This window comes from Pavona decussata, unplaced genomic scaffold (genome assembly GCF_977016875.1).
Source record: "Pavona decussata unplaced genomic scaffold, jaPavDecu1.1 SCAFFOLD_26, whole genome shotgun sequence".
In the NCBI taxonomy this organism is placed as follows: Eukaryota; Metazoa; Cnidaria; class Anthozoa; order Scleractinia; family Agariciidae; genus Pavona; species Pavona decussata.
In genome coordinates this window covers 1,014,019-1,041,567 of record NW_028145449.1, presented here as the reverse complement: position 1 = coordinate 1,041,567, position 27,549 = coordinate 1,014,019, and the positions used below count along the sequence as shown (strand labels likewise).

The 27,549-nt window shown below is 36.2% G+C and overlaps 4 protein-coding genes across 4 annotated transcripts; all 4 read right to left on the bottom strand.

Annotated features, from left to right (window-relative positions):
- Positions 1 to 3,866: 3,866 nt before the first annotated feature.
- Positions 3,867 to 4,805, bottom strand: LOC146485414 (melanocortin receptor 4-like). The gene has a single exon (XM_085103275.1). It carries the CDS (start codon positions 4,803 to 4,805, stop codon positions 3,867 to 3,869), a length of 939 nt encoding a protein of 312 aa, XP_084959401.1.
- A 3,710-nt stretch (positions 4,806 to 8,515) lies between these two features.
- On the bottom strand, positions 8,516 to 9,473 carry LOC146485413 (adenosine receptor A3-like). Its single transcript, XM_085103195.1, has one exon. It carries the CDS (start codon positions 9,471 to 9,473, stop codon positions 8,535 to 8,537), a length of 939 nt encoding a protein of 312 aa, XP_084959321.1. The 3' UTR covers positions 8,516 to 8,534.
- Positions 9,474 to 13,911: 4,438 nt separating this feature from the next.
- Positions 13,912 to 15,139, bottom strand: LOC146485412 (adenosine receptor A2a-like). Its single transcript, XM_085103274.1, has one exon. It carries the CDS (start codon positions 15,137 to 15,139, stop codon positions 14,213 to 14,215), a length of 927 nt encoding a protein of 308 aa, XP_084959400.1. The 3' UTR covers positions 13,912 to 14,212.
- A 5,549-nt stretch (positions 15,140 to 20,688) lies between these two features.
- On the bottom strand, positions 20,689 to 22,214 carry LOC146485411 (adenosine receptor A3-like). Its single transcript, XM_085103273.1, has one exon. It carries the CDS (start codon positions 22,188 to 22,190, stop codon positions 21,252 to 21,254), a length of 939 nt encoding a protein of 312 aa, XP_084959399.1. The 5' UTR covers positions 22,191 to 22,214; the 3' UTR covers positions 20,689 to 21,251.
- Positions 22,215 to 27,549: the final 5,335 nt, after the last annotated feature.

Here is a 27,549-nt window from a genome sequence, read left to right as displayed (position 1 = left end):
TTCGGTTTCATTTTTTTGTATCTTAATTCATTTTCGGGAATGTCACTCTCTGACTCATCTTTTGCTCTCTTTGTTTACATTTGCTGTACATCAACAGACATATTAGGGACCTTACGAAAACACGGCGGCGACGATAACGAAGATGTTATAGAGCAAAATGTTTCATGAGCAAAACAAAAGCTCTTCACGTGCGTTAAAAAGCTAGAACATTCCTTTGACGTCTTCTGCAAGAGTATGCTGTCGCCATGTTACGGCAGTGCTCGGCAAAAAAGGTTAAACTATGGGGTAGTTTATTGACGACTTAGGTCAATTAACTTTGTCAAATTTTGCTGAATCCGTGTTATGAACTTTAGTTGAAGCAATGGGTTTTATTAGAAAACAACCGACAAAAATTCTGAAACATTCAAATGAGTTCTTAGCAACTTTATCTATTTCCAAAGACTATAATTCAACAGCTAATCCATGTCCTTAAGTTCATGATATCATAACTTAATGCATAAAAATATTGATATACAGTTAATATGCAGCACGGAGAGTCGATAAACGCAGGTCACAAAATATAACAAACCAGCATGGTGGGCTCAAACAAATTATCACTTCATAATTAACAGGAAAGTTCAATTTGTAGTTCAGGGAACAACGATTTCATGTGCTACTCATATAATCATAGCACAATCATGTTACTGTGACAAACATTATGATCATACTTCTTTGACTGAAGCAAGTTCTAGACCCACGCAAGCTGAAATTAATTGTCGTCCTCCTTTAATTCATATTCATCCCAAAAAATTATTGAAAAAAAATTAAAGACACAAGTCATTATATGTTTCATATTTTTAATTGGAGTTTTTCGCTGCCAGCTAATTACAATAGGTTACGAAATTATAAAATTTGACAAGCAACACAAGTTTTCAGGTGAGGGCATGCTCTTAAGCGCCTCATAAGTTTATCCCTATTACAGGGATTACAGGTCTTTTCACTCTGTCACCAACCTTGTTCCCAGTCCTTGTTTTCTCTTCGCGACAGTGCAAACGTCCTGGTAACCAGGCTACCTTGCCAATACATCTCATTCGGCTATATGGACTGCATTAATGCTCGTTTCTTTTTTCCATGAACTTTAATTTATCTTATGAATTTTTTGAGCACCTGGATTTATCAGAAAGGAAGCTGTGAAGAAATTTGAAAGATCAGGATAAGTTTACTGAAAATGTATTAATTTTCAAAAATTACAATTTAGTCAAAAAAGCTGTTTTGTAAGTCTTTATACCACGCAACCTTTAAATGCCCCTAACGCCCCAAGAATATTCATTCTATGGAAGGTAGATAACAGGAATATGCGAGAAGATGACAGAAAAGGAGACTTGGTTCAGTCTCTTTATGACAGTTACATCATTAAAGAGGAAGTTTCAATTTCAGTTCAGCGAATAATCTTTTAACTACAGTCGCAGCTGTGCAGACTTACTGAATATTGTTCATCCAAGGAATAAACTACCTTTCTTTTTTTAGCATGATTTGGGAGTAAAAAGAGATTCAGAGAACTAAAAATTTGTATGTCGTGAGAGAGAAGGTGAAACCTCTATGATGACATTTGAACAGTCAGTCAACGTTTTTCTTAGTCTCTAAAGGGAGTTTTATTCAACCACTTAAGAATGCAAATTAACTTGTAGTGGCCGGTGCGCCAAAGAAATTCCTGTCAGTAATGAACACAACAGAGATCTCATTCAGTAAAGGACCTTAGTATAAACTTAATGTCGAACATCAACACCACAAACTTATCACAATACAAAAGCAAGAGTGACCTGGCACATAAAACATCGCCCGGGTTTGCGCTTTGCGTCTTTAAATTGTCATTCTCTAACATTTAATTACATATGGCGGGAAACGGTATAGGGTAGGCAGGGTCAGGTGCTTTTTATGTTTCTCTTTTTTTGTTTGAAATTCACTTTCATTTTGCCTGAACAACGGTTTAATGTACTTCGTATCTACGTACCTACGAATGTTACTGTGACAAACATTACGATCACGCTTCTTTGATTGAAGCAAGTTGTGGAGCCACGCACCCTGAAATTATTTGTCGTGCTCGTTTAATTCATATATTCATCCCAGAAAATATTGAAAAACAATTTAAAGACACAAGTTATTATAAATTTCATATTTTTAATTGGAGTTTTGTGCCGCCAGCTAATTACAAAAGGCTATGAATTTATATAATCTGACAAGCAACACAAGTTTTCAGGTGGGCGCATGCTGTTAAGTGCGTCACAAGTTTATCCCTATTACAGGTGTTTTCAGTTCACTATGTCACAAATCTTGTTCTCAGTCCTTTTTTCCTCTTCGAGCAGTGCAAAGACTGGTAACCAGGCTACGTTGCATTCGGCTATATGTAGTTTAACGAGACATCGCTCTTAGCCTGCATTGGTCCACGTTTAGTTCTTCCTGAAAACTGACTCTTAAGTTCTTGTATTTATTTTATTTGTTTTTTTCCTCGCTGTGTTTGCATTTGTTGTATATCAGTGTCCAACCAATAGACTGAAAACAAATAATAGAAAAACATCATCAAACAGAAATAACTAACCACGCCCCCTCAATGTCAACTAAGACATATTAACTGAACACATTCATATTTTTCTCTGGAGTTTAGAAAAGCCAGTTAATGAAAAAAAAGATTATGGTATCAACATCACTAGCAATTATTCGGGCGAGCGCGTGCTCTCTAGCAAGTGTTTTAACTGTCGTTAATGCTTGCAATAAGTAAATAACTAAACCCTTTCACGTCTTCGTATCATTCAAGCCTGAAAATCTCTCTTTTTATCATGGAAATTAGTCCTATTTGATCCTAAGCTGACATTCGCTTCCTGTGAATCTACCTGTACATTTATAGATCTTTCAAAGTGTGATTAAAAATCTAGAAAGTTCTCCTTGATTTATTTTTGCCACTTTGAATTTTTCGCATAAATTGGTGCATGAAGATCGACTGTAATTTTACGCTGGTGATCAAGCACGTGAACAGTTGTGGCATACGAAATGTGATCACGTGTTGAAGTAATTTGGTTGCTAAGTAACGCTTGCGCATGCCCTAAATAAGACCTGATCATGGTGCCTTTTCTTTTCAATTTTCTTTTCCAGTTTTGGTTTTCTCCTGTTTTACTCATTTTTCGTTCGCACCGTTTACATTTGCAGTAATTTTCGAGGTCCTTTTTGTAAACCAGTTTTTAGTGAAAAAGTTTCCTCATTAAAGATTGTCATTATTTTTAACAAACAAAATGAAGACTGAACTGAATAAATTTAAAGAAAAGAAACCATCAAGAACTTTTATTCATAACTAGTTTAATGTTACAAACAACTAGCCAATGACTTCCCTGTTAAGCTTTTGTTTAACAGTCGTAAAATTTAAATTAAAATGCCTTTTTTTCCTCTAATAATAAAGAGATGGATTTACTTTGACAAAGCAAAAACGAAAACTTCACAATTTTAATTCACTAAAAGTTAAATTCTGTGTGCGTCCCTGGACTGTAGAATGGTGGACTAACTTTGCTGTCTCGAATTTCGGAAACTAGCTATTAGCCAATCTTGCTTGGATTTTTTCTTGTTGTTGGCTTCTCAACCTTCTGTAGACTTCCTTCATCAAAGTAGCTCGTTTTTTTGGATGACACATGCAATTGATACCTTTAGGTAGTTTTCGCCTTCCACTCGCTGAGTTATAACGATTTTAGACGAACACAATTGTTTATCTTACCGTCTATTTAAAACAACATTTTACTATTATACAAAACTCACAGAGTACAATTGAAAAAGGGCGGTACTTTAGCTTTATATTTTACCATGCTTTAATAGATGCATCAAATAGTAAGGCATTATTGTAAGAATTAACTCGAACAACAAAAAGGTCCCCTGAGTGTGTCCTTTACTGCTTGTCTCACTTCTCTGATCTTCCAACAGTAAAGAATCGGGTTCAATGACGAGTTAAGGTAAACCAAAGTTCCTGAATAAAGCCAAGCGACTAAAAGGAATGGCGACACTCCTCTCTGAAGGCGCAAAACCTGCACGATAGCAAATGGCAGATAACAAACAGCTAACGCTAACTGCACCCAAAGTGCGCTGGACACTGTTCTTTTGTAACGCGCTATGTTCAATTGAACTGTTTGGCTTGGTTGTCCTTGATTAACATTACCTTGTGCGTGAATCTGGTTATGACGGAGAGTAAGGAAAATTTTCGTATAAGAGAAAATTGACGTGACTACACAAAGTGCTACATTAACGCAGACATACAACGAGGTTATACGTTGATTCCAAAGTAACGTTGTCGCTCCGGCAGTGCAGATAACCCAAAAAACAGCTACAAATCGATAAATTCGCTTCAAAGTTACAACTTGTCTGTATCTGAGTCCTAATAACAAGGCGAGAAGTCTGTCCACGCTTATGGCGGTCAGTGTAAACAAAGACACTGTACACAAAATATGACTTGTGACATTTAAAGTAGTGGATATGTAGCGGCAAATATCCCATCGTTCTTTCAGGGTAGATATAAGATAGGTGATAAAAAGAGTTTCTACAACGAGACCAACACAAAGATCAGTTGTCGCTAAGGTGCGGAACAAAAGCTTGGACGGCGCATGAAGTGAAGTCTCCTTGTGAAGGGCAACGAGGATCAGAGTATTCCCCAGAAATGCGGTAATGGCGACAAATCCGTTTAGCACTGAAATAACTATCAAATGGTTGTGAACTCCTCTGGTAAATCCTGTTGCACAAGCCAGCTCTTGGTGTGATGTTTGATGTGGAACTTTAGTCAAGTTTGCCAACGCCATATTGTTGCTGCCGTGCAAAACGTTGCTGAATTTGTATCGATGCTTTGCCTAAGTATTTATAATGACTACTTGTATTAAACTTTAGTTTATCTTATGAATTTTTTGAGCACCTGGATTTAACAGAAAGGAAGCTGAGAAGAAATTTGAAAGATCATGCAGGAAAAGTTCACTGAAAATGTATTAATTTTCAAAAATTACAATTCAATTAAAAAATCTGTTTTGTAAGTGTTTATACCGCGCAACTTTAATGCCTTATTTATGTCGTGAGAGAAAAAGTAAAACCTCTATGATGACGTTTGAACAGTTTATTGAGTCAGTCAACGTTTTTCATAGTCTTTAGTGGGAGTTTTATTCAACTAATTAAGAATGCAAATTAACTTGTAGTGGCCGGTGCGCCAAAGAAATTCCTGTCAGTAATGAACACAACAGAGCTCTCATTCAGTAAAGGAGCTTAGTATAAACTTAATATCGAACAACAACAACACAAACTTATAATAAAAACGAACGACTGACCTGGCACATAAAACATCGGCCGGCTTTGCGCTTTGGGTCTTTAAATTTTCATTCTCTAACATTTAATTAAATATGGCGGCAAACAGTAAAGGGTAGACAGAGTCAGGATTCTTGTTATGTTTTTTTTTTGTTTTAAATTCGCTTTCGTTTTGCCTGAACAACGATTTAATGTACTACGTATATAATCCTTCTAAAATCATGCTACTGTGACAAACATTATGATCACGCTTCTTTAATTGAAGCAAGTTGTGGAGCCACGCACCCTGAAATTATTTCTCGTCTTCCTTTAATTCATATCCGTCCCAAAAAATATTGAAAAACAATTTAAAGACGCAAGTTATTATATATTTCATATTTTTAATTGGAGTTTTGTGCTGCCAGCTAATTAAAACAGGCCATGATGCTATAATTTGACAAGCAACACAAGTTTCCAGGTGAGCGCATGCTCTTAAGCGCCTCATCCCTATTACAGGTGTTTTCACTCTGTCACCAACCTTGTTCCCAGTCCTTGTTTTCTCTTCGCGACAGTGCAAAGGCCCTGGTAACCAGGCTACCTTGCCAATACATCTCATTCAGCTATATGTAGTTAAACGAGACATGGATCTTGGACTGTATTAATCCTCGTTTCTTTTTTCCATGAACTTTAATTTATCTTATGAAGTTTTTGAGCAGCTGGATTTATCAGAAAGGAAGCTGAGAAGAAATTTGAAAGATCAGGATAAGTTTACTGAAAATGTATTAATTTTCAAAAATTACAATTCAGTCAAAAAATCTGTCTTTATACCACGCAACCTTAATGCCCCTAACGCCCCAAGAATATTCATTAGAACTATGAAAGGTAGATAACAGGAATATGCGAGAAGATGACAGAAAAGGAGACTTGGTTCAGTCTCTTTATGACAGTTACATCATTAAAGAGGAAGTTTCAATTTCAGTTCAGCGAATAATCTTTTAACTACAGTCGCAGCTGTGCAGACTTACTGAATATTGTTCATCCAAGGAATAAACTACCTTTCTTTTTTTAGCATGATTTGGGAGTAAAAAGAGAGTCAGAGAACTAAAAATTTGTATGTCGTGAGAGAAAAGGTGAAACCTCTATGATGGCGTTTGAACAGTTTATTGAGTCAGTCAACGTTTTTCATAGTCTTTAGTGGGAGTTTTATTCAACCACTTAAGAATGCAAATTAACTTGTAGTTGCCGGTGCGCCAAAGAAATTCCTCTCAGTAATGAACACAACAGAGATCTCATTCAGTAAAGGACCTTAGTATAAACTTAATATCGAACAACAACACCACAAACGTATCATAATAGAAAAGCACGACTGACCTGGCACGTAAAACATCGGCCGGGTTTGCGCTTTGCGTCTTTAAATTGTCATTCTCTAACATTTAATTACATATGGCGGCAAACGGTAGAGAGAAGAGGGTAGGCAGTGTGAGGTGCTTTTTATGTTTCTTTTTTTGTTGTTTTAAATTCGCTTTCATTTTGCCCGAACAACGATTTAATTTACTTCGTATCTACGTAGCTACGATATTACTGTGACAAACATTACGATCACGTTTCTTTGATTAAAGCAAGTTGTGGAGCCACGCACCCTGAAATTATTTGTCGTCTTCCTTTAATTCATATCCATCCTAGAAAATATTGAAAAACAATTTAAAGACACAAGTTATTATAAATTTGATATTTTTAATTGGAGTTTTGTGCCGCCAGCTAATTACAAAACGCTATAAATTTATATAATCGGACAAGCAACAAAGTTTTTCAGGTGAGCGCATGCTGTTAAGTTCGTCACAAATTTGTCCCTATTACAGGTGTTTTCACTCTGTCACCAATCTTGTTCTCAGTCCTTTTTTCCTCTCCAAGACAGTGCAAAGACTGGTAACAAGGCTAGATTGTATTCGGCTATATGTAGTTTAACTAGACGTGGCTCTAAGCCTACATTGGTCCACGTTTCTTTTTCCCCTGAAAACTGACTCTTAAGTTCTTGTATTTATGTTATTTGATTTTTTTCCTCGCTTTGTTTGCATTTGTCGTATATCAGCGTCCAACCAAGAGACTGAAAAAAAATTATAGAAAAAATATCGTCAAACAAAAATAACTAACCACGCTCCCCTGAATGTCAACTGTCAATTATGAGATATGCTTATAGTGGCAAAGACAAATTAATTAACGCCTTCATATTTTTCACTGGGAGTTTTAAAAATCCAGTTAATTGATAATGTAGTATAAACATGACAAGGACCACAGTTATTTGGGTGAAAGCGTCCTCCCAAGCAAGTATTCAAATATTCCTTAACGCGTGCAAGAAATTAATAACTAAACGCTTGGTTATCTTCCTATCATTTAAGCCCGAAAATCTCCTTTTCTATCATGGAAATTGGTTTAAATTTGACCCTAAACTGTACATTCGCTTGGTGTGAATCTAATAGACTCATAGATTTTTCAAAGTGTGATTAAAACTGTGGACATTTCTTCTTTATTCCTTTTTTGTTAATCTGACTGTAATTTGACCGCTGATGATCGAACACGTGAACAGTGGTGGCATATGAGATATGATCACGTGCTGACCTAATTATGGGGCTTTTTCTCTTCAATTTTCCTTTCCAGGTTTGGTTTTCTCCAGTTTTACCCATTTTTCCTTCGCTCCGTTTGTATTTTCAGCACGTCAAACGGGACTTCGACTGAAAATAAATCTTAAGAAAAAAGAAATCATCAAACAATTTTTTTAATACAGCTTTAATGTCAGAAATAACTAGCCACAGGACTGTCAATTATTATGCCTTTGTTTAACGCGGAAGTTGTAAATTCAAACAAAAAATGCCTTCTTTATTTTACTCTAATATTTAAGTCATGGATTTGCTTTGACCAAGCGAAAACGAAAACCTCACAATCTTAAGTTAAATTCTGCCATCATTACTCGATTGTAGAATGGTGTACTAACGTTCCTTGTCCTGAATTTTGTGAGCTAACTACCAGGCAATCTTAATTTTTTTCTAGTTGACTTAATTTAAACCTTCTCAACGGTCTGTCGAATTCCTTAGTTAAAAAAGCTCGTTTGTCTAGATGACACAGTACCTACAAATAACTTTTCCTTTCCAATCGATGTAGAAAGGCAGCATTCTACTATTATGTAAAACCCACAAAAGTCCAATTGAAAAAGAATGATTCCTCAACATTATATTTTACCGTGCTTCCAGACAACATTGTAAAAATTAATTGGATGAACAAAAAAGCCCCCTGATTGTGTCCTTTACTGCTTGTCTTACTTCTCTGATTTTCCAACAGTAAAGAATTGGGTTCATTGACGAGTTTAAGTAAGCCAAATTTGCTGAATAAAGCCAAGCGACGAAAATGTCTGACGACACTCCTCTCTGAAGCCGCAAAACCTCCACGATAGCAACTGGCAGATAACAAACAGCTAACGCTAACTGCACCCAAAGTGCGCTGGACACTGTTCTTTTGTAACGCGCTATGTTCAATTGAACTGTTTGGCTTGGTTGCCCTCGATTAACGCTACCTTGTGCTTGAATCTGGTTATGACGGAGAGTAAAGAAAATTTTCGTATAAGAGAAAATTGACGTGACTACACAAAGTGCTACAATAACGCAGACATACAACGAGGTTATACGTTGACTCCAAAGTAACGTTGTCGCTCCGGTAGTGCAGATAACCCAAAAAACAACTACAGTGCAATATATTCGCTTTAAAGTTACAACTTGTCTGTATCTGAGTCCTAATAACAGGGCGAGAAGTCTGTCCACGCTTATGGCGGTCAGTGTAGACAATGACACTGAACACAAAAGGTGGCCTGTGATATTGAGAACAGCAAACACGTAGCGGCAAATATTCCACCGTTCGTTCAGGGAAGATATAAGATAAGTAACAAAAAGAGGTGCTGCAATGAGACCAACACAAAGATCAGTTGTCGCTAAGTTGAGGAACAAGAGTTTGGACGGCGCATGAAGTGAAGTCTCCTTATGAAGAGCAACTAGGATCAGAGCATTCCCCAGAAATGCGGTAATGGCCACAAAACCATTTAGCGTTAAATAGACTATCAAATGGTTATGGACTTTTTCAGTAAATTCTGTTGAACACGCCAGGTTTTCGGATGAGGTTTGGTTTGGATCTCCAGTTAAGTTTGTTAACGCCATGTTACTGTCGCGCAAAACGAGCTCAATTTGTATCGCTGCTCAAAGTATTTATAATGATTACTTGCGTTAAAATTTAATTTTTCTTATGAATTTTTTATAAGCATCTGTTTTTCAGAAAGGAAGTTAAGAAGAAATTTGAAAGATCAGGAGAAGTTCATTGAAAATGTGTAATTTTCAAAAATTCAATTCATTAGAAATATCCGCTATTTATTAGAAGTCCGTATACCACAGAACCTTAATGCACTATCGCCACAAGAATATTTATTCACAGTAGAAATGTTTCTGTAAACGGTAATTAACAGAAGGATGCGAAAAAATGACAAAACAGGAGAGATGTTTTCAGCCATATTATCACTTTTACATAACTAAAGCGGAAGTTTTAATTTGTAGTTCAGCGAATGTTTTGTCTACTGCCGCACCTGTGCAAGCTTACTTCAATTGTGCTCCCAAGGAATAAACTACCTTTATTTTTCGATTATGGTATGGTTAATATCAGAGCTACAAAAACACTGAAATAAGAGAAAATACAATTTGTATGCTTTCGACAAAGGAGACGAATGTCAAACTTTTCTTATGATGTAAACGATCCCAGTATAAACTTGACAACAGAAAAGCACAATTGATCTACCTCATAAATAATCACCCTGCTTTTGATGTTTGCGTATTAAAATTGCCATTCTCTAACATTTAATTAAGTATGGCGACAAATGCCGACTCAATAAGATATTATACAAATGTCATCGGACTGATAAACGTTTTTAAATATTGCGTGTATTAAGGGTCGAAATGTGACAGTGTCCTGAGCGAGCTTCATCATTCGTTATGATATTTACCTCCACGAAGGCTTAACGGAAACGTTCAATGTGCAGTTATTACAGTTTTTATTTACATAGGTAGACTCTTGTTTCTTGCAATTTATATTATTACAAAACCGAAAGTTCCTGTTCATACAGGTTGAGTCATGCTGCTTTTTCTTTAATTTTTTTTTTTTGCGGCTGTGTTTGTGTTAAATTCGGTTTCTTTTTTTTGGATATTAATTCATTTTCGGGAATGTCACTCGCTGACTTATCTTTTTCTCACTTAGTTTACATTTGTCGTACATCAACAGACATATTAGGGACCTTACGAAAACACGAAGGCGACGATAACGAAGATGTTATAGAGCAAAATGTTTCATGAGCGAAGCAAAAGCCCTGCACGTGCGTTAAAAAGCTAGAACATTCCTTTGACGTCTTCTGCAAGAGTATGCTGTCGCCATGTTACGGCAGTTCTCGGCAAAAAAGCTTAAACTATGGGGTAGTTTATTGACGACTTAGGTCAATTAACGTTGTCAAATTTTACTGAATCCGTGTTATGAACTTTAGTTGAAGCAATGGGTTTTATTAGAAAACAACCGACAAAAATTCTGAAACATTCAAATGAGTTCTTAGCAACTTTATCTATTTCCAAAGACTATAATTCAACAGCTAATCCATGTCCTTAAGTTCATGATATCATAACTTAATGCATAAAAATATTGATATACAGTTAATATGCAGCACGGAGAGTCGATAAACGCAGGTCACAAAATATAACAAACCAGCATGGTGGGCTCAAACTAATTATCACTTCACAATTAACAGGAAAGTTCAATTTGTAGTTCAGGGAACAACGATTTCATGTGCTACTCATATAATCATAGCACAATCATGTTACTGTGACAAACATTATGATCATACTTCTTTGATTGAAGCAAGTTCTAGACCCACGCAAGCTAACATTAATTGTCGTCCTCCTTTAATTCATATTCATCCCAAAAAATTATTGAAAAAAAATTAAAGACACAAGTCATTATATGTTTCATATTTTTAATTGGAGTTTTTCGCTGCCAGCTAATTACAATAGGTTAGGAAATTATAAAATTTGACAAGCAACACAAGTTTTCAGGTGAGGGCATGCTCTTAAGCGCCTCATAAGTTTATCCCTATTACAGGGATTACAGGTCTCTTCACTCTGTCACCAACCTTGTTCCCAGTCCTTGTTTTCTCTTCGCGACAGTGGAAAGGCCCTGGTAACCAGGCTACCTTGCCAATACATCTCATTCGGCTATATGGACTGCATTAATGCTCGTTTCTTTTTTCCATGAACTTTAATTTATCTTATGAAGTTTTTGAGCACCTGGATTTATCAGAAAGGAAGCTGAGAAGAAATTTGAAAGATCAGGATAAGTTTACTGAAAATGTATTAATTTTCAAAAATTACAAATTAGTCAAAAAAGCTGTTTTGTAAGTCTTTATACCACGCAACCTTTAAATGCCCCTAACGCCCCAAGAATATTCATTCTATGGAAGGTAGATAACAGGAATATGCGAGAAGATGACAGAAAAGGAGACTTGGTTCAGTCTCTTTATGACAGTTACATCATTAAAGAGGAAGTTCCAATTTCAGTTCAGCGAATAATCTTTTAACTACAGTCGCAGCTGTGCAGACTTGCTGAATATTGTTCATCCAAGGAATAAACTACCTTTCTTTTATTATCATGGTATGGGAGTAAAAAGCAAATCAGAACTAAAAATTTGTATGTCGTGGGAGAAAAGGCAAAACCTCTATGATGATGTTTGTAATAAGCAATTCATAGAGTCAGTCAACGTTTTTCATAGTCTTTAGTGGGAGTTTTATTCAACGACTTAAAAATGCAAATGAACTTGTAATGGCCGGTGCGACAAAGCAATTCCTGGCAGTAATGAACTCAACAGAGATCTCATTCAGTAAAGGACCTTAGTATAAACTTAATATCGAATAACAACGCGACAGGCTTTATAGCAGAATAGCACGACTGACCTGGCACATAAACCATCACCCGGGTTTGCGCTTTGCGTCTTAAAATTGTCATTCTCTAACATTTAATTAAATATGGTGGCAGACGGTAAAGGGTAGACAGAGTCAGGTTGCTTTTTATTTTTGTTTGTTTTAAATTTGCTTTCGTTTTGCCTGAACAACGATTTAATATACTACGTATCTAATCCTTCTAAAATCTTGTCACAAACATTATGATCATGACGCTTCTTTGATTGAAGCAAGTTGTGGAGCCACGCACCCTGAAATTATTTCTCGTCTTCCTTTAATTCATATTCATCCCGAAAAATATTGAAAAACAATTTAAAGACACAAGCTATTATATATTTCATATTTTTAATTAGACTCTTGTGCCAACAGCTAATTACAAGACACTATGAATTTATATAATTTGACAAGTAACACAAATTTTCAGGTGAGCGCATTCTCTTAAGCGCCTCATTAGTTTGTCCCTATTACAGGTATTTTCACTCTGTCACCAATCTTGTTCTCAGTTTTTTTTCCTCTCCAAGACAGTGCAAAGACTGGTAACAAGGCTACATTGTATTCGGCTATATGTAGTTTAACTGGACGTGGCTCTAAGCCTATATTGGTCTACGTTTCTTTTTTCCTGAAACTGACTCTTAAGTTCTTGTATTTATTTTATTTGATTTTTTTCCTCCCTTTGTTTGCATTTGTCGTATATAGTGTCCAACCAAGAGACAGAAAACAAATTAGAGAAAAATATCATCAAACAAAAATAACTAAGCACGCCCCCTGAATGTCAACTGTCAACTATGAGATATGCGTATAGTGGCAAAGACAAATTAATTAACGCCTTCATATTTTTTACTGGAAGTTTTAAAAAGCCAGTTAATTAATAATGTAGTATAAACATGACAAGGAACACAATTATTTTGGTGAAAGCGTCCTCTCAAGCAAGTATTCAAGTAATTCTTAACGCATGTAAGAAATTAATAACTAAACGCTTCGTTATCTTCGTATCATTTAAACCTGAAAATCTCCTTTTCTATGATGGAAATTGGTCTATATTTGATCCTAAACTGTACATTCGCTTGCTGTGAATCTAATGGACTCATAGATTTTTCAAAGTGTGATTAAAACTGTGGACATTTCTTCTTTATTCCTTTTTTGTTAATCTGAATTCTTCGCACAAATTGGTGTATGACGACGATCGACTGTAATTTGACCGCTGATGATCGAGCACGTGAACAGTGGTGGCATATGAGAAATGATCACGTGCTGCCCTTATTGTGGGGCTTTTTCTCTTCAATTTTCTTTTCCAGGTTTGCTTTTCTCCTGTTTTACAAATTTTTCCTTTGCTCCGTTTCTCATTTTTAGCGCGTCAAACGGGACTTCGACTGAAAATAAATCTTAAGAAAAATGAAATCATCAAACAATTTTTTTTAATATAGCTTTAATGTCAGAAACAACTAGCCACAGGACTGTCAATTATTATGCCTTTGTTTAACGCGGAAGTTGTAATTTCAAACAAAAAATGCCTTCTTTATTTTACTCTAATATTTAAGTCATGGATTTGCTTTGACCAAGCGAAAACGAAAACCTCACAATCTTAAGTTAAATTCTGCCATCATTACTCGATTGTAGAATGGTGTACTAACGTTCCTTGTCCTGAATTTTGTGAGCTAACTACCGGGCAATCTTAATTTTTTCTTCTAGTTGACTTAATTTAAAACTTCTCAACGTTCTGTCGAATTCCTTAGTTAAAAAAGCTCGTTTGTCTAGATGACACATTACCTACAAATAACTTTTCCTTTCCAATCGATGCACAAAGGCAGCATTCTACTATTATGCAAAACTCACAAAAGTCCAATTGAAAAAGAATGGTTCCTCAACATTATATTTTACCGTGCTTCCAGACAATATTGTAAGAATTAACTCGATCAACAAAAAAGTCCTCTGACTGTGTCCTTTACTGCTCGTCTTACTTCTCTGATTTTCCAACAGTAAAGAATCGGGTTCAATGATGAGTTTAAGTAAGCCAAATTTGCTGAATAAAGCCAAGCGACGAAAATGTCTGACGACACTCCTCTCTGAAGGCGCAAAACCTCCACGATAGCAACTGGCAGATAACAAACAGCTAACGCTAACTGCACCCAAAGTGCGCTGGACACTGTTCTTTTGTAACGCGCTATGTTCAATTGAACTGTTTGGCTTGGTTGTCCTTGATTAACGTTACCTTGTGCGTGAATCTGGTTATGACGGAGAGTAAAGAAAATTTTCGTATAAGAGAAAATTGACGTGACTACACAAAGTGCTACAATAACGCAGACATACAACGAGGTTATACGTTGATTCCAAAGTAACGTTGTCGCTCCGGCAGTGCAGATAACCCAAAAAACAACTACAATGCGATATACTCGCTTTAAAGTTACAACTTGTCTGTATCTGAGTCCTAATAACAGGGCGAGAAGTCTGTCCACGCTTATTGCGGCCAGTGTAAACAAAGACACTGAACACAAAGTACGGCCTGTGATACCGGAAACAACAAGTACGTTGCGGCAAATATTCCATGTTTCGTTCAGGGAAGATATAAGATAAGTAACAAAAAGAGGTGCTGCAATGAGACCAACACAAAGATCAGTTGTCGCTAAGTTGCGGAACAAAAGTTTGGACGGCGCATGAAGTGAAGTCTCCTTGTGAAGAGCAACTAGGATCAGAGTATTCCCCAGAAATGCGGTAATGGCCACAAAACCATTTAGCGTTAAATGGACTATCAAATGGTTATGGATTCCTTTAGTAAATTCTGTTGAACAAAACAGCTCTTCGTATGTTTTCTTTGGATCCCCAGTTAAATTTGTTAACGCCATGTTACTGTCGCGCAAAACGAACTCAATTTGTATTGCTGCTCAAAGTATTTATAATGACTACTTGCGTTAAAACTTAATTTTTCTTATGAATTTTCGATAAGCATCTGGTTTTCAGAAAGGAAGTTAAGATGAAATTTGAAAGATCAGGAGAAGTTCATTGAAAAGTTCATTGAAAATGTGTCAAAAGTCAATTCATTAGAAATATCCGCTATTTATTAGAAGTCCGTATACCACAGAACCTTAATGCACTATCGCCACAAGAATATTTATTCACAGTAAAAATGTTTCTGTAAACGGTAATTAACAGAAGGATGCGAAAAAATGACAAAACAGGAGAGTTGTTTTCAGCCATATTATCACTTTTACATAACTAAAGCGGAAGTTTTAATTTGCAGTTCAGCGAATGTTTTGTCTGCTGTCGCACCTGTGCAAGCTTATTTCAATTGTGCTCCCAAGGAATAAGCTACGTTAAGTTTATTTTTCGATTATGGTATGGTTAATATCAGAGCTACAAAGCCACTGAAATAAGAGAAAATAAAATCTATGCTTTCGACAAAGAAGACAAATGTCAATTTTTCTTATGATGTAAACGATCCCAGTATAAACTTGACAACAGAAATGTATAATTGACCTGGCTCATAAATAATCACCCTGCTTTTGATCTTTGCCTCTTAAAATTGCCATTCTCTAACATTTAATTAAGTATGGCGACAAATGTCGACTCAATAAGATATTATACAAATGTCATCTGACTGATAAACGTTTTTAAATATTGCGTGTATTAAGGGTCGAAATATGACAGTTTCCTGAGCGAGCTTCATCATTCGTTATGATATTTACCTCCACGAAGGCTTAACGGAAACGTTCAATGTGCAGTTATTACATTTTTTATTTACATAGGCAGACTCTTGTTTCTTGCAATTTATATTATTACAAAACGGAAAGTTCCTGTTCATACAGGTTGAGTCAGGCTGCTTTTCTTTAAATTTTTTTTTGCGGCTGTGTTTGTGTTAAATTCGGTTTCTTTTTTTGTATCTTAATTCATTTTCGAGAATATCACTCTCTGACTTCTCTTTAGCTCACTTTGTTTACATTTGCCGTACATCAACAGACATATTAGGGACCTTACGAAAACACGGCGGCGACGAAAACGAAGATGTTATAGAGCAAAATGTTTCATGAGCGAAACAAAAGCTCTGCACATGCGTTAAAAAGCTAGAACATTATTCCTTTGACGTCTTCTGCAAGAGTATGCTGTTGCCATATGTTACGGCAGTGCTCGGCAAAAAAGCTTAAACTATGGGATAGTTTATTGACGACTTAGGTCAAATTTTGCTGAATCCGTGTTATGAACTTTAGTTGAAGCAATGGGTTTTATTAGAAAACAACCGACAAGAATTATGAAACATTCAAATGAGTTCTTTGCAACTTTATTTATTTCCAAAGACTATAATTCTAAAGACAATCCATGTACTTAAGTTCATAATATGATAACTTAATACATAAAAATATTGATCTGCAGTTAATATGTAGCACGGAAAGTCGATAAACGCTAGTCACAAAATAAAACAAACCAGCACTGATGGTGGGCTCAAACAAATTATCACTTCATAACTAACAGGGAAGTTCAATTTGGAGTTCAGGGAACAACGATTTCATGTACTACTCATATAATCATAGCACAATCATGTTACTGTGACAAACATATACAATCTGACAAACAACACAAGTTTCCCGGTGAGCGCATGCTGTTAAGTGCGTCATAAGTTTATCCCTATTATAGGTGTTTCCACTCTGTCACCAATCTTGTTCTCAGTCCTTTTTTCCTCTTCGAGCAGTGCAAAGACTGGTAACCAGGCTACGTTGCATTCGGCTATATGTAGTTTAACAAGACATCGCTCTTAGCCTACATTGGTCCACGTTTATTTCTTAAGTTCTTGTGTTTATCTTATTTGTTTTTTCCTCGCTGTGTTTGCATTTGTTGTATCTCAGTGTTCAACCAAGAGACTGAAAAGAAATAATAGACAAAACATCATCAAACAGAAATAACTAACCACGCCCCCTGACTGTCAACTATCAACTGTGAGATATGCTTATTGCGGCAAAGACATATGAACTGAACACATTCATATTTTTCACTGGAATTTAGAAAAGCCAGTCAATGAAAAAAAGATTGTGGTATCAACATGACTAGCAATTATTCAGGCAAGCGCGTGCTCTCTAGCAAGTGTTTTAAGAGTCATTAATGCATGCAATAAGTAAATAACTAAACCCTTCGACCTCTTCGTATCATTCAAGCCTGAAAATTTCGGAAAATTAGTCCTATTTGATCCTAAACTGACATTCGCTTCCTGTGAATCTACCTTTACATTTAGAGATCTTTCAAAGTTTGATTAAAACTCTGGAAAGTTCTCCTTGATTTATTTTTGCCACTTTAAATTTTTTGCATAAATTGGTGCATGAAGATCGACTGTAATTTTACGCTGGTGATCGAGCACGTGAACAGTTGTGGCATACGAAATATGATCACGTGTTGAAGTAATTTGGTTGCTAAGTAACGCTTACGCATGCCCTAAATAAGACCTGATTATGGTGCCTTTTCTTTTCAATTTTCTTTTCCAGTTTTGGTTTCCTCCTGTTTTACTCATTTTTCGTTCGCTCCGTTTACATTTGCAGCCGAGCAAACGAAATGAAGACTGAACTGAATACATTTAAAGAAAAAAAACCATCAAGCATTTTTATTCATAACTAGTCTAATGTTACAAACAACTAGCCAATGTCTGTTAACTGTTAAGCTTTTGTTTAACAGTCGTAAAATTAAAATTGAAATGCCTTTTTTCCTCTAATAATTAAGAGATGGATTTACTTTGACAAAGCAAAAACGAAAACCTCACGATTTTAAGTCATTAAAAGTTAAATTCTGTCTGCGTCCCTGGACTCTAGAATGGTGGACTAACTTTGCTGTCTCGAATTTTGGGAACTAGCTGATAGCCAATCTTGCTTGGATTTTTTCTTGTGGTTGGCTTAGTTGAACACTTCTCAGCCTTCTGTCGACTTCCTTCTGCAAAGTAGCTCGTTTGTTTGGATGACGCATGCAATTGATACCTTTAGGTAGTTTTCGCCTTCCACTCGCTGAGTTATAACGATTTTAGACGAACACAATTGTTTATCTTACCGTCTATTTAAAACAACATTTTACTGTTATACAAAACTCACAGAGTACAATTGAAAAAGCGCGGTACTTTAGCTTTATATTTTACCATGCTTTGATAGATGCATTAAATAGTAAGGCATTTTTGTAAGAATTAACTCGAACAACAAAAAAGTCCCCTGAGTGTGTCCTTTACTGCTTGTCTCACTTCTCTGATCTTCCAAAAGTAAAGAATCGGGTTCAATGACGAGTTAAGGTAAACCAAAATTGCTGAATAAAACCTTGCGACTACAAGGAATGACGACACTCCTCTCTGAAGGCGCAAAACCTGGACGATAGCAAATGGTAGATAACAAACAACTAACGCTACCTGCACCCAAAGTGCGCTGAACACTGTTTTTTTGTAACGCGCTATGTTCAATTGAACCGTTTGGCTTGATTGTCCTTGATTAACGTTACTTTGTGCGTGAATCTGGTTATGGCGGAGAGTATGGAAAATTTTCGTGTAAGAGAAGATTGACGTGACTACACAAAGTGCTACAAGTATGCCGGCACACGACGCGGTTGTACGTCCATTCCAAAGTAACATTGCCGTTGCGGCAGAGGAGACGACCCAAAAAACAGCTACAATTCGATATATTCGCTTCAAAGTTACAACTTGTCTGTATCTGAGTCCTAATAACAGGGCGAGAGGTCTGTCCACGCTTATGGCGGTCAGTGTAAACAAAGACACTGTACACAAAATATGACTTGTGATATTGAAAGTCGCAAATACGTAGCGGCAAATATCCCATCGTTCTTTCAGTAACAATATAAAATAGGTAAGACCAAAAGGTTCTACAATGAGACCAACACAAAGATCAGTTGTCGCTAAGTTGCGGAACAAGAATTTGGACGGCGCATGAAGTGAAGTGTCCTTGTGAAGGGCAACTAAGATCAGAGTATTCCCCAGAAATGCGGTAATGGCGACAAATCCGTTTAGCACTGAAATGACTATCAAATGGTTGTGAACTCCTGTAGTAAATTCTGTTGCACAAGCCAGCTCTTCGTATGATGTTTGCTTTGGAACTTTAGTTAAGTTTGCCAACGCCATGTTGCTGCCGTGCAAAACGTGCTGAATTTGTATCGATGCTAAGCCTGAGTATTTATAATGACTACTTGTATTAAACTTTAATTTATCTTATGAATTTTTTGAGCACCTGGATTTAACAGAAAGGAAGCTGAGAAGAAATTTGAAAGATCATGCAGGCAAAGTTCACTGAAAATGTATTAATTTTCAAAAATTACAATTCAGTCAAAAAATCTGTTTAGTAAGTGTTTATACTACGCAACTTTAATGTCCTATGTATGTCGTGAGAGAAAAAGTAAAACCTCTATGATGACGTTTGAACAGTTTATTGAGTCAGTCAACGTTTTTCATAGTCTTTAGTGGGAGTTTTATTCAACCACTTAAGAATGCAAATTAACTTGTAATGGCCGGTGCGTCAAAGAAATTCCTGTCAGTAATGAACACAACAGAGATCTCATTCAGTAAAGGACCTTAGTATAAACTTAATGTCGAACATCAACACCACAAACTTATCACAATAGAAAAGCGCGACTGACCTGGCACATAAAACATCGCCTGGGTTTGCGATTTGCGTCTTAAATGTGTCATTCTCTAACATTTAATTACATATGGCGGCAAACGGTAGAGGGTAGGCTGGGTCAGGTGCTTTTTATGTTTCTTTCTTGTTTTAAATACGCTTTCATTTTGCCTGAACAACGATTTAATGTACTTCGTATCTACGTACCTACGAATGTTACTGTGACAAACATTACAATCACGCTTCTTTGATTGAAGCAAGTTGTGGAGCCACGCACCCTGAAATTATTTGTCGTCCTCTTTTAATTCATATCCATCCCAGAAAATATTGAAAAACAATTTAAAGACACAAGTTATTATAAATTTCACTTTTTTAATAGGAGTTTTGTGCCGCCAGCTAATTACAAAACCCTATAAATTTATATAATCTGACAAGCAACACAAGTTTTCAGGTGTGCGCATGCTGTTAAGTGCGTGATAAGTTTATCCCTATTACAGATGTTTTCACTCTGTCACCAAAAATGTTCTCAGTCTTTTTATCTTCTTCGAGCAGTGCAAAGACTGGTAACCAGGCTATGTTGCCTTCGGCTATATGTAGTTTAACGAGACATGGCTCTTAGCCTGCATTGGGCTACGTTTATTTCTTCCCGAAAACTGACTCTTTAGTACTTGTGTTTATTTTATTTGCTTTTTTCCTCGCTTTGTTTGCATTTGTTGTATGTCAGTGTCCAACCAAGAGACTGCAAACAAATAATAGAAAAACATCATCAAACTGAATAAATTTAAAGAAAAGAAATCATCAAGCAATTTTATTCATAACTAGTTTAATGTCACAAACAACTAGCCAATGACTGTTAACTGTTAAGCTTTTGTTTAACAGTCGTAAAATTAAAATTAAAATGCCTTTTTTCCCTCTAATAATTAAGAGATGGATTTACTTTGACAAAGCAAAAACGAAAACCTCACAATTTTAATTCATTAAAAGTTAAATTCTATCTGCATCCCTGGACTGTAGAATGGTGCACTAACTTTGCTGTCTCGAATTTTAGGAACTAGCTATTAGCCGATCTTGCTTGGATTTTTCTTGTGGTTGGCTTAGTTGAACACTTCTCAACCTTCTGTCGACTTTGTTCGTCAAAGTAACTCGTTTGTTTGGATGACACATGCAATTGATACCTTTAGGTAGTTTTCGCCTTCCACTCGCTGAGTTATAACGATTTTAGACGAACACAATTGTTTATCTTACCGTCTATTTAAAACAACATTTTACTATTATACAATACTCACAGAGTACAATTGAAAAAGCGCGGTATTTTAGCTTTATATTTTACCATGCTTTAATAGATGCATTAAATAGTAAGGCATTATTGTAAGAATTAACTCGAACAACAAAAAAGTCCCCTGAGTGTGTCCTTTACTGGTTGTCTCACTTCTCTGATTTTCCAACAGTAAAGAATCGGGTTCAATGACGAGTTAAGGTAAACCAAAGTTCCTGAATAAAGCCAAGCGACTAAAAGGAATGGCGACACTCCTCTCTGAAGGCGCAAAACCTGCACGATAGCAAATGGAAGATAACAAACAACTAACGCTATCTGCACCCAAAGTGCGCTGGACACTGTTCTTTTGTAACGCGCTATGTTCAATTGACCTGTTTGGCTTGGTTGTCCTTGATTAACGTTACCTTGTGCGCGAATCTGGTTATGACGGAGAGTATGGAAAATTTTCGTGTAAGAGAAGATTGACGTGACTACACAAAGTGCTACAAGTATGCCGGCACACAACGAGGTTATACGTTCATTCCAATATAAGGTTGCCGTTCCGGCAGAGGAGACAACCCAAAAAACAGCTACAATTCGATATATTCGCTTCAAAGTTACAACTTGTCTGTATCTGAGTCCTAATAACAGGGCGAGAAGTCTGTCCACGCTTATGGCGGTCAGTGTAAGCAAAGACACTGAACACAAAATATGACTTGTGATATTGAATGTAGCATATACGTAGCGGCAAATATCCCATCGTTCTTTCAGGATGGATATAAGATAAGTAACCAAAAGAGGTTCTACAATGTGACCAACACAAAGATCAGTTGTCGCTAAGTTGCGGAACAAAAGTTTGGACGGCGGATGAAGTGAAGTCTCCTTGTGAAGGGCAACTAGGATCAGAGTATTCCCCAGAAATGCGGTAATGGCCCCCATACCATTAAGTACTAAAAGGACTATCAAATGGTTGTGGACTCCTCTGGCGAATTCTGTTGAACACGCCAGCTCTTCGATTGAGGTTTGCTTTGGATCTCCAGTTATGTTCGTTAAGGCCATGTTACTCCCGGGCAAAACGAGCCGTAACCTTAATTGTCGCTTTGCCTAAGTCTTTATAGAGACTGAGGTCATTAAACTTTAATCTGTCTTATTAATTTTTGTTATTATGAAGCACCTGGTTTTTTCGGAAAGGAAGCTAAGTAGCAGTTTGAAAAATAAGGATAAGATCGTTGAAAATGTATTAATTAAAAAAAACAGTGCAGTAGAAAAATCTATTTCTTGTAAGTCTGTATACCACGAAACCATAAGGTACTTAACGCCAGAAGAGTATTCATTCATTCATTGTAGATATGTTTCTATAAACGGTAATTAACAGGAAGATGCGGGAAGATAACACGAAAGGAGAGTTGTTTAAGCCACATTATCACTCTTAAATAATTAAAGAGGAAGTTCCAATTTGCAGTTCAGCGAATAATGTTTTATCTACCGTCGCACCTGTGCAAGCTAATTTCAAATTGTGCTCCCAAGGAATAAATTACCTTTCTTTTTTCAACATAGTATGGTTATCAGAGCTACACAAACATGAAATAAGAGAACACAAAATTTGTATGCATTCGACATAGAAGACGAATATTAAACCTTTCTGATGATGTAAACGATCCCAGTATAAACTTGACAACAGAAATACACAATTGAGCTGCCACATAAGTAATAACCCTGCGTTTGATCTTTGCGTCTTAAAATTACCGTTCTCTAACATTTAATTAAGTATGGCGGCAAATGCCGACTCAATAACATATTATTCAAATGTCATCTAACTGATAAACGTTTTTCAATATTGCGGTACATTAAGGGTCGCAATATGACAGCCTTTTGAGCAAGCTTCCTCTTACTACCGTTATGATATTTACCTCCACGAGAGCTTAACGGAAACGTCCAATGTGCAGTTATAACATTTCCTATTTACGTATGTAGATTATTGTTTATTGCAATTTATATTATTACAAAACTGAAAGTTCCTGTTCATACAGGTTGAGTCGGGCTGCGTTTTCTTTAATTTTTGTTTTGGTCTGTGTTTTGTGTTTGTGTTTGTGCTTCATTTTTTGTATCTTAATTCATTTTCGGGAATGTCACTCTCTGACTTCTCTTTAGCTCACTTTGTTTACATTTGCCGTACATCAACAGACATGTTAGGGACCTTACGAAAACACGACGGCGACGATAATGAGGACGTTAAAAAGCAAAATTTTTCATGAGAAAAACAAAAGCTCCAAACGTGCATTAAAAGCTAGTTCGAACATTCCTTTGAAGTCTTCTGCAAGAGTATGATGTCGTCATGTAATGGCAGTGCTCGGGAAAAAAGTTTAAGCTATGGCGTAGTTTATTGACGAATAAAGTCAATTAACTTTGTCAAATTTTACTGAATCCGTGTAATGAGCTTTAGTTGAAGCAGTGGGTTTTATCAGAAGACAACCGACAAAAATTATGAAACGTTCAGATAAGTTCTTTGCAACTTTATTTATTTATTTCCAAAGACTATAATTCAACAGACAATCTATGTGCTTAAGTCCATAATATGATACGTTAATGCATAAAAATATTGATCTACAGTTAATATGACCCGCGGAGAGTGGATAAACGCTCGTCAGAAAATAAAACAAACCAGCATGGTGGGCTCAAACAAATTATCACTTCATAACTAAAAGGGAAGTTTAATTTGTAGTTTGTACTTCTCTGATTGAAGCAAGTTCTGAACCCACACAAGGTGAAATTAATTGTCGTCTTCCTTTAATTCATATTCATCCCAAACAATTATTGAAAAACAATTTAAAGACAGAATTCATTATATATTTCATATTTTTAAATTGAGTTTTGTGCCGTAAGCTGATTTTAAAACGCTGTAAATTTATATAATTTGACAACCAACACAAGTTTTCAATTTTTTTCAAAATGCTTTAACTAAATTAACTAAAAGTACTTCCACCACTCAATCTTAATGCACCTAACGCTTAAGAATATTTATCTAATGTGGACATCTTTCTGTAAAAGGTAATTAACAGGAAGATGCAAGAAGATGACAAAACAGGAGAGTCCGTGTCTGAATGCGTGTTATGAGCTTTAGTTGAAGCAATGGGTTTTATCAGAAAACAACCGACAAAAATTATGAAACGTTCAGATAAGTTCTTTGCAACTTTATTTATTTATTTATTTATTTATTTCCAAAGACTATAATTGAACAGACAATCTATGTGCTTAAGTCCATAATATGATGCCTTAATGCATAAAAATATTGATCTACAGTTAATATGCACCGCGGAGAGTAGATAAACGCTCGTCAGAAAAACAAACTAGCATGGTGGGCTGAAACAAATTATCACTTCATAACTAAAAGGGAAGTTTAATTTGTAGTTCACGGAACAACGATTTCATGCACTACTCATATCATCATAGCGAAATCATGTTAGTGTGACATTATATCATACTTCTTTGATTGAAGCAAGTTCTGAACCCACACAAGGTGAAATTAATTGTCGTCTTCCTTTAATACATATTTATCCCAAAAAAATATTGAAAAACAATTTGAAGACAGAATTCATTATATATTTCATATTTTTAAATTGAGTTTTGTGCCGGAAGCTGATTTTAAAACGCTATAAATTTATATAATTTGACAACCAACACAAGTTTTCAATTTTTTTCAAAATGCATTAACTAAATTAACTAAAAGCACTTCCACCACTCAATCTCAATCTTATGACAGTTACATCATTAAAGAGGAAGTTCCAATTTCAGTTCAGCGAATAATCTTTTAACTACAGTCGCAGCTGTGCAGTCTTACTGAATATTGTTCTTCCAAGGAATACGCTTTCTTTCTTTTTTTAGCATGATATGGGAGTAAAACGAAAATCAGAGAACTAAAAATTTGTATGTCGTGAGGGAAAAGGTAAAACCTCTATGATTATGTTTGATCAGTTTATTTAGTCAGTCAGCGTTTTTCATAGTCTTTAGTGGGAGTTTTATTCAACCACTTAAGAATGCAAATTAAACTTGTAGTGGCCGGTGCGCCGAAGCAATTCCTGTCAGTAATGAACACAACAGAGATCTCATTCAGTAAAGGACCTTAGTATAAACTTAATTTCGAACAACAACAACACCACAAACTTATTATAATAGAATAGCACGACTGACCTGGAACATAAAACATCGCCCGGGTTTGCGCTTTGCGTCTTAAAATTGTCATTCTCTAACATTTAATTAAATATGGTGGAAAACAGTTGAGGGTAGAGGGTAGACAGAGAAAGGGATTTTTTTTCTGTTTCTCTGTTTGTTTTAAATTCGCTTTCTTTTTGCAGGAAGAACGATTTCATATACTACATATATAATAATTTTAAACTCGTGTTACTGTGACAAACATTAAGATCATACTTCTTTGATTGAAGGAAGTTGTGGACCCACGCAAGTTGAAAAAAATTGTCGTCTTCCTTTAATTCATATTCATCCAAAAAACAATTCAAAGACACAATATATTATATATTTCATATTTCTAATTGGAGTTTTGTGCCACCAGCTAGTTACAAAACGCCATGATGCTATAATTTGACTAGCAACAAAAGTTTACAGGTAAAAGCATGCTCTTAAGTAGCTCACTAGTTTATCCCTATTACAGGTGTTTTCACTCTGTCACCAATATCTTGTTCTCAGTCCTTTTTTCCTCTTCGAGACAGTGCAAAGACTGGTAACCAGGCTACGGTTCATTCGGCTATATGTAGTTTAACGAGACATGGCTCTTAGCCTACATTGGCCCACGTTTCTTTTTTCCTGAAAACTGACACTTAAGCACTTGTATTTCTTTTATTTTTTTCCTGGCTTTGTTTACATTTGTCGTTTGTCAGTGTCCAACCAAGAGACTAAAAACAAATTATTGAAAACCATCATCAGTTTCATCAAACGGAAATAACTGACCACGCCTCCTGAATGTCAACTGTCAACTGTAAGATATGCTTATTGCGACAAATTAATTAAGAGCGGCTGCCTGTAAGAATCGAGAACTGCATTTCAGCGACCACTTGGTCGAATTTCTGATATTTCGTCTGAAGATACCCTTGGATTAACTATTTTCGAAAATCATATTTTAAAGTTCCAAGGTATTTTATTTTTTGAGAAAATTGCAAGAGTTTGAAATGCGGCCTAGGTGCGGTCACGGGCCGATGAAAACCGCGAAGATTTAGGTCAAAGGACGAAGCCCCGTTCACGGTGTAAAATAACCCAATGAATTTGAAACTTTACACAAACCTAGACCAACTATCCCACAAGAGAATTAATACAACAAACATGCCAAATTCGCTGGCTGCTTTCTAAAGCATGCAGATTTGTGTACGCTACTCAAAATGACCTTGAAACTAATGCTTATTTTCATTGAAATAAAAGTGTTTCTGGTATGTCATTTTCTCTAAATTAAATCTCATATATCGAAAGACGAAGAAAAGAACTTTATTTGTACCAAGTTTCAAACTCTTTCCCACTCAAGGAAGATCGAATATGCGTGCGATACTTGCGGCTCGCAATTCACGTCACGAATTATGAGATCAGAACCGATTCACAAACACTTGACATCTGGAGCCCGTGAATGTTTCCAAACATCACGTACTGGGCCCTAAAACTAATCAGACGGACTGAAGACAGCCATTCAATGTTTTTCGATCCGAGATTTCTTTCCTACTCTGCTCTAAAATAATATAGTTATTCCGTTCAATTAGCCTACGAAGCATGTGCAACAAATTTGCATACCATTCTGACCATTGCAGGAAAAAGTAGTGCAAATCATACTTTACAGCTCCTTTATCTTCTTAAATGAAGAAGTCGATCAGTAAAATGGAGAAAAGCGTGTGACTTTGTTCCTGTCGTGTTGTTTTGAGTGTTCGTGTTTAGCAGCGACGGCTCAAATCAATAAGCGAGTGTGGCACTGATCAACTGTAACTCGATATTCCCTTCGCTGATGTGGGTAACGCGCACGTGATCCTGGCCAGGCATTTCGGTATGGAATCCTGCGCGTACAAGCTAGGGCGCTTTTAGGAACTGTAAATAGTGAAAAGTACTGCTTGTGGGCCAAGCTACGACTACCCTGGTGATGAAAACCTTGTCAAGCTAAAAGACTGTACAACAGATGCGAGAGCCCATCTTGCCAGCTTTGATTTTTTTTTTCGCGAAAAAAATTCAAGTATTAGTGTCATTTCGTTTTTTAACTTCAATTATACATACCCTGGAACGTCGATTTTTTCGCGAAAAAAAAAAAAAAAGAAAGAAAGAAACATTCATAACCGCCATCCTTACAATTAAAAGTATGAAATCTGTATATTTGAGAGCATAGTAGTGAGTTCCCTACCGACCACCAACCCGACCTCCCTCCTTCCCCCTAACT

Coding starts and splice junctions, on each gene's coding strand:
- LOC146485412 (XM_085103274.1), bottom strand. CDS start 15,139: ATGGCGTTAACAAATTTAACTGGGGATCCAAAGAAAACATACGAAGAG.
- LOC146485411 (XM_085103273.1), bottom strand. CDS start 22,190: ATGGCCTTAACGAACATAACTGGAGATCCAAAGCAAACCTCAATCGAA.
- LOC146485413 (XM_085103195.1), bottom strand. CDS start 9,473: ATGGCGTTAACAAACTTAACTGGAGATCCAAACCAAACCTCATCCGAA.
- LOC146485414 (XM_085103275.1), bottom strand. CDS start 4,805: ATGGCGTTGGCAAACTTGACTAAAGTTCCACATCAAACATCACACCAA.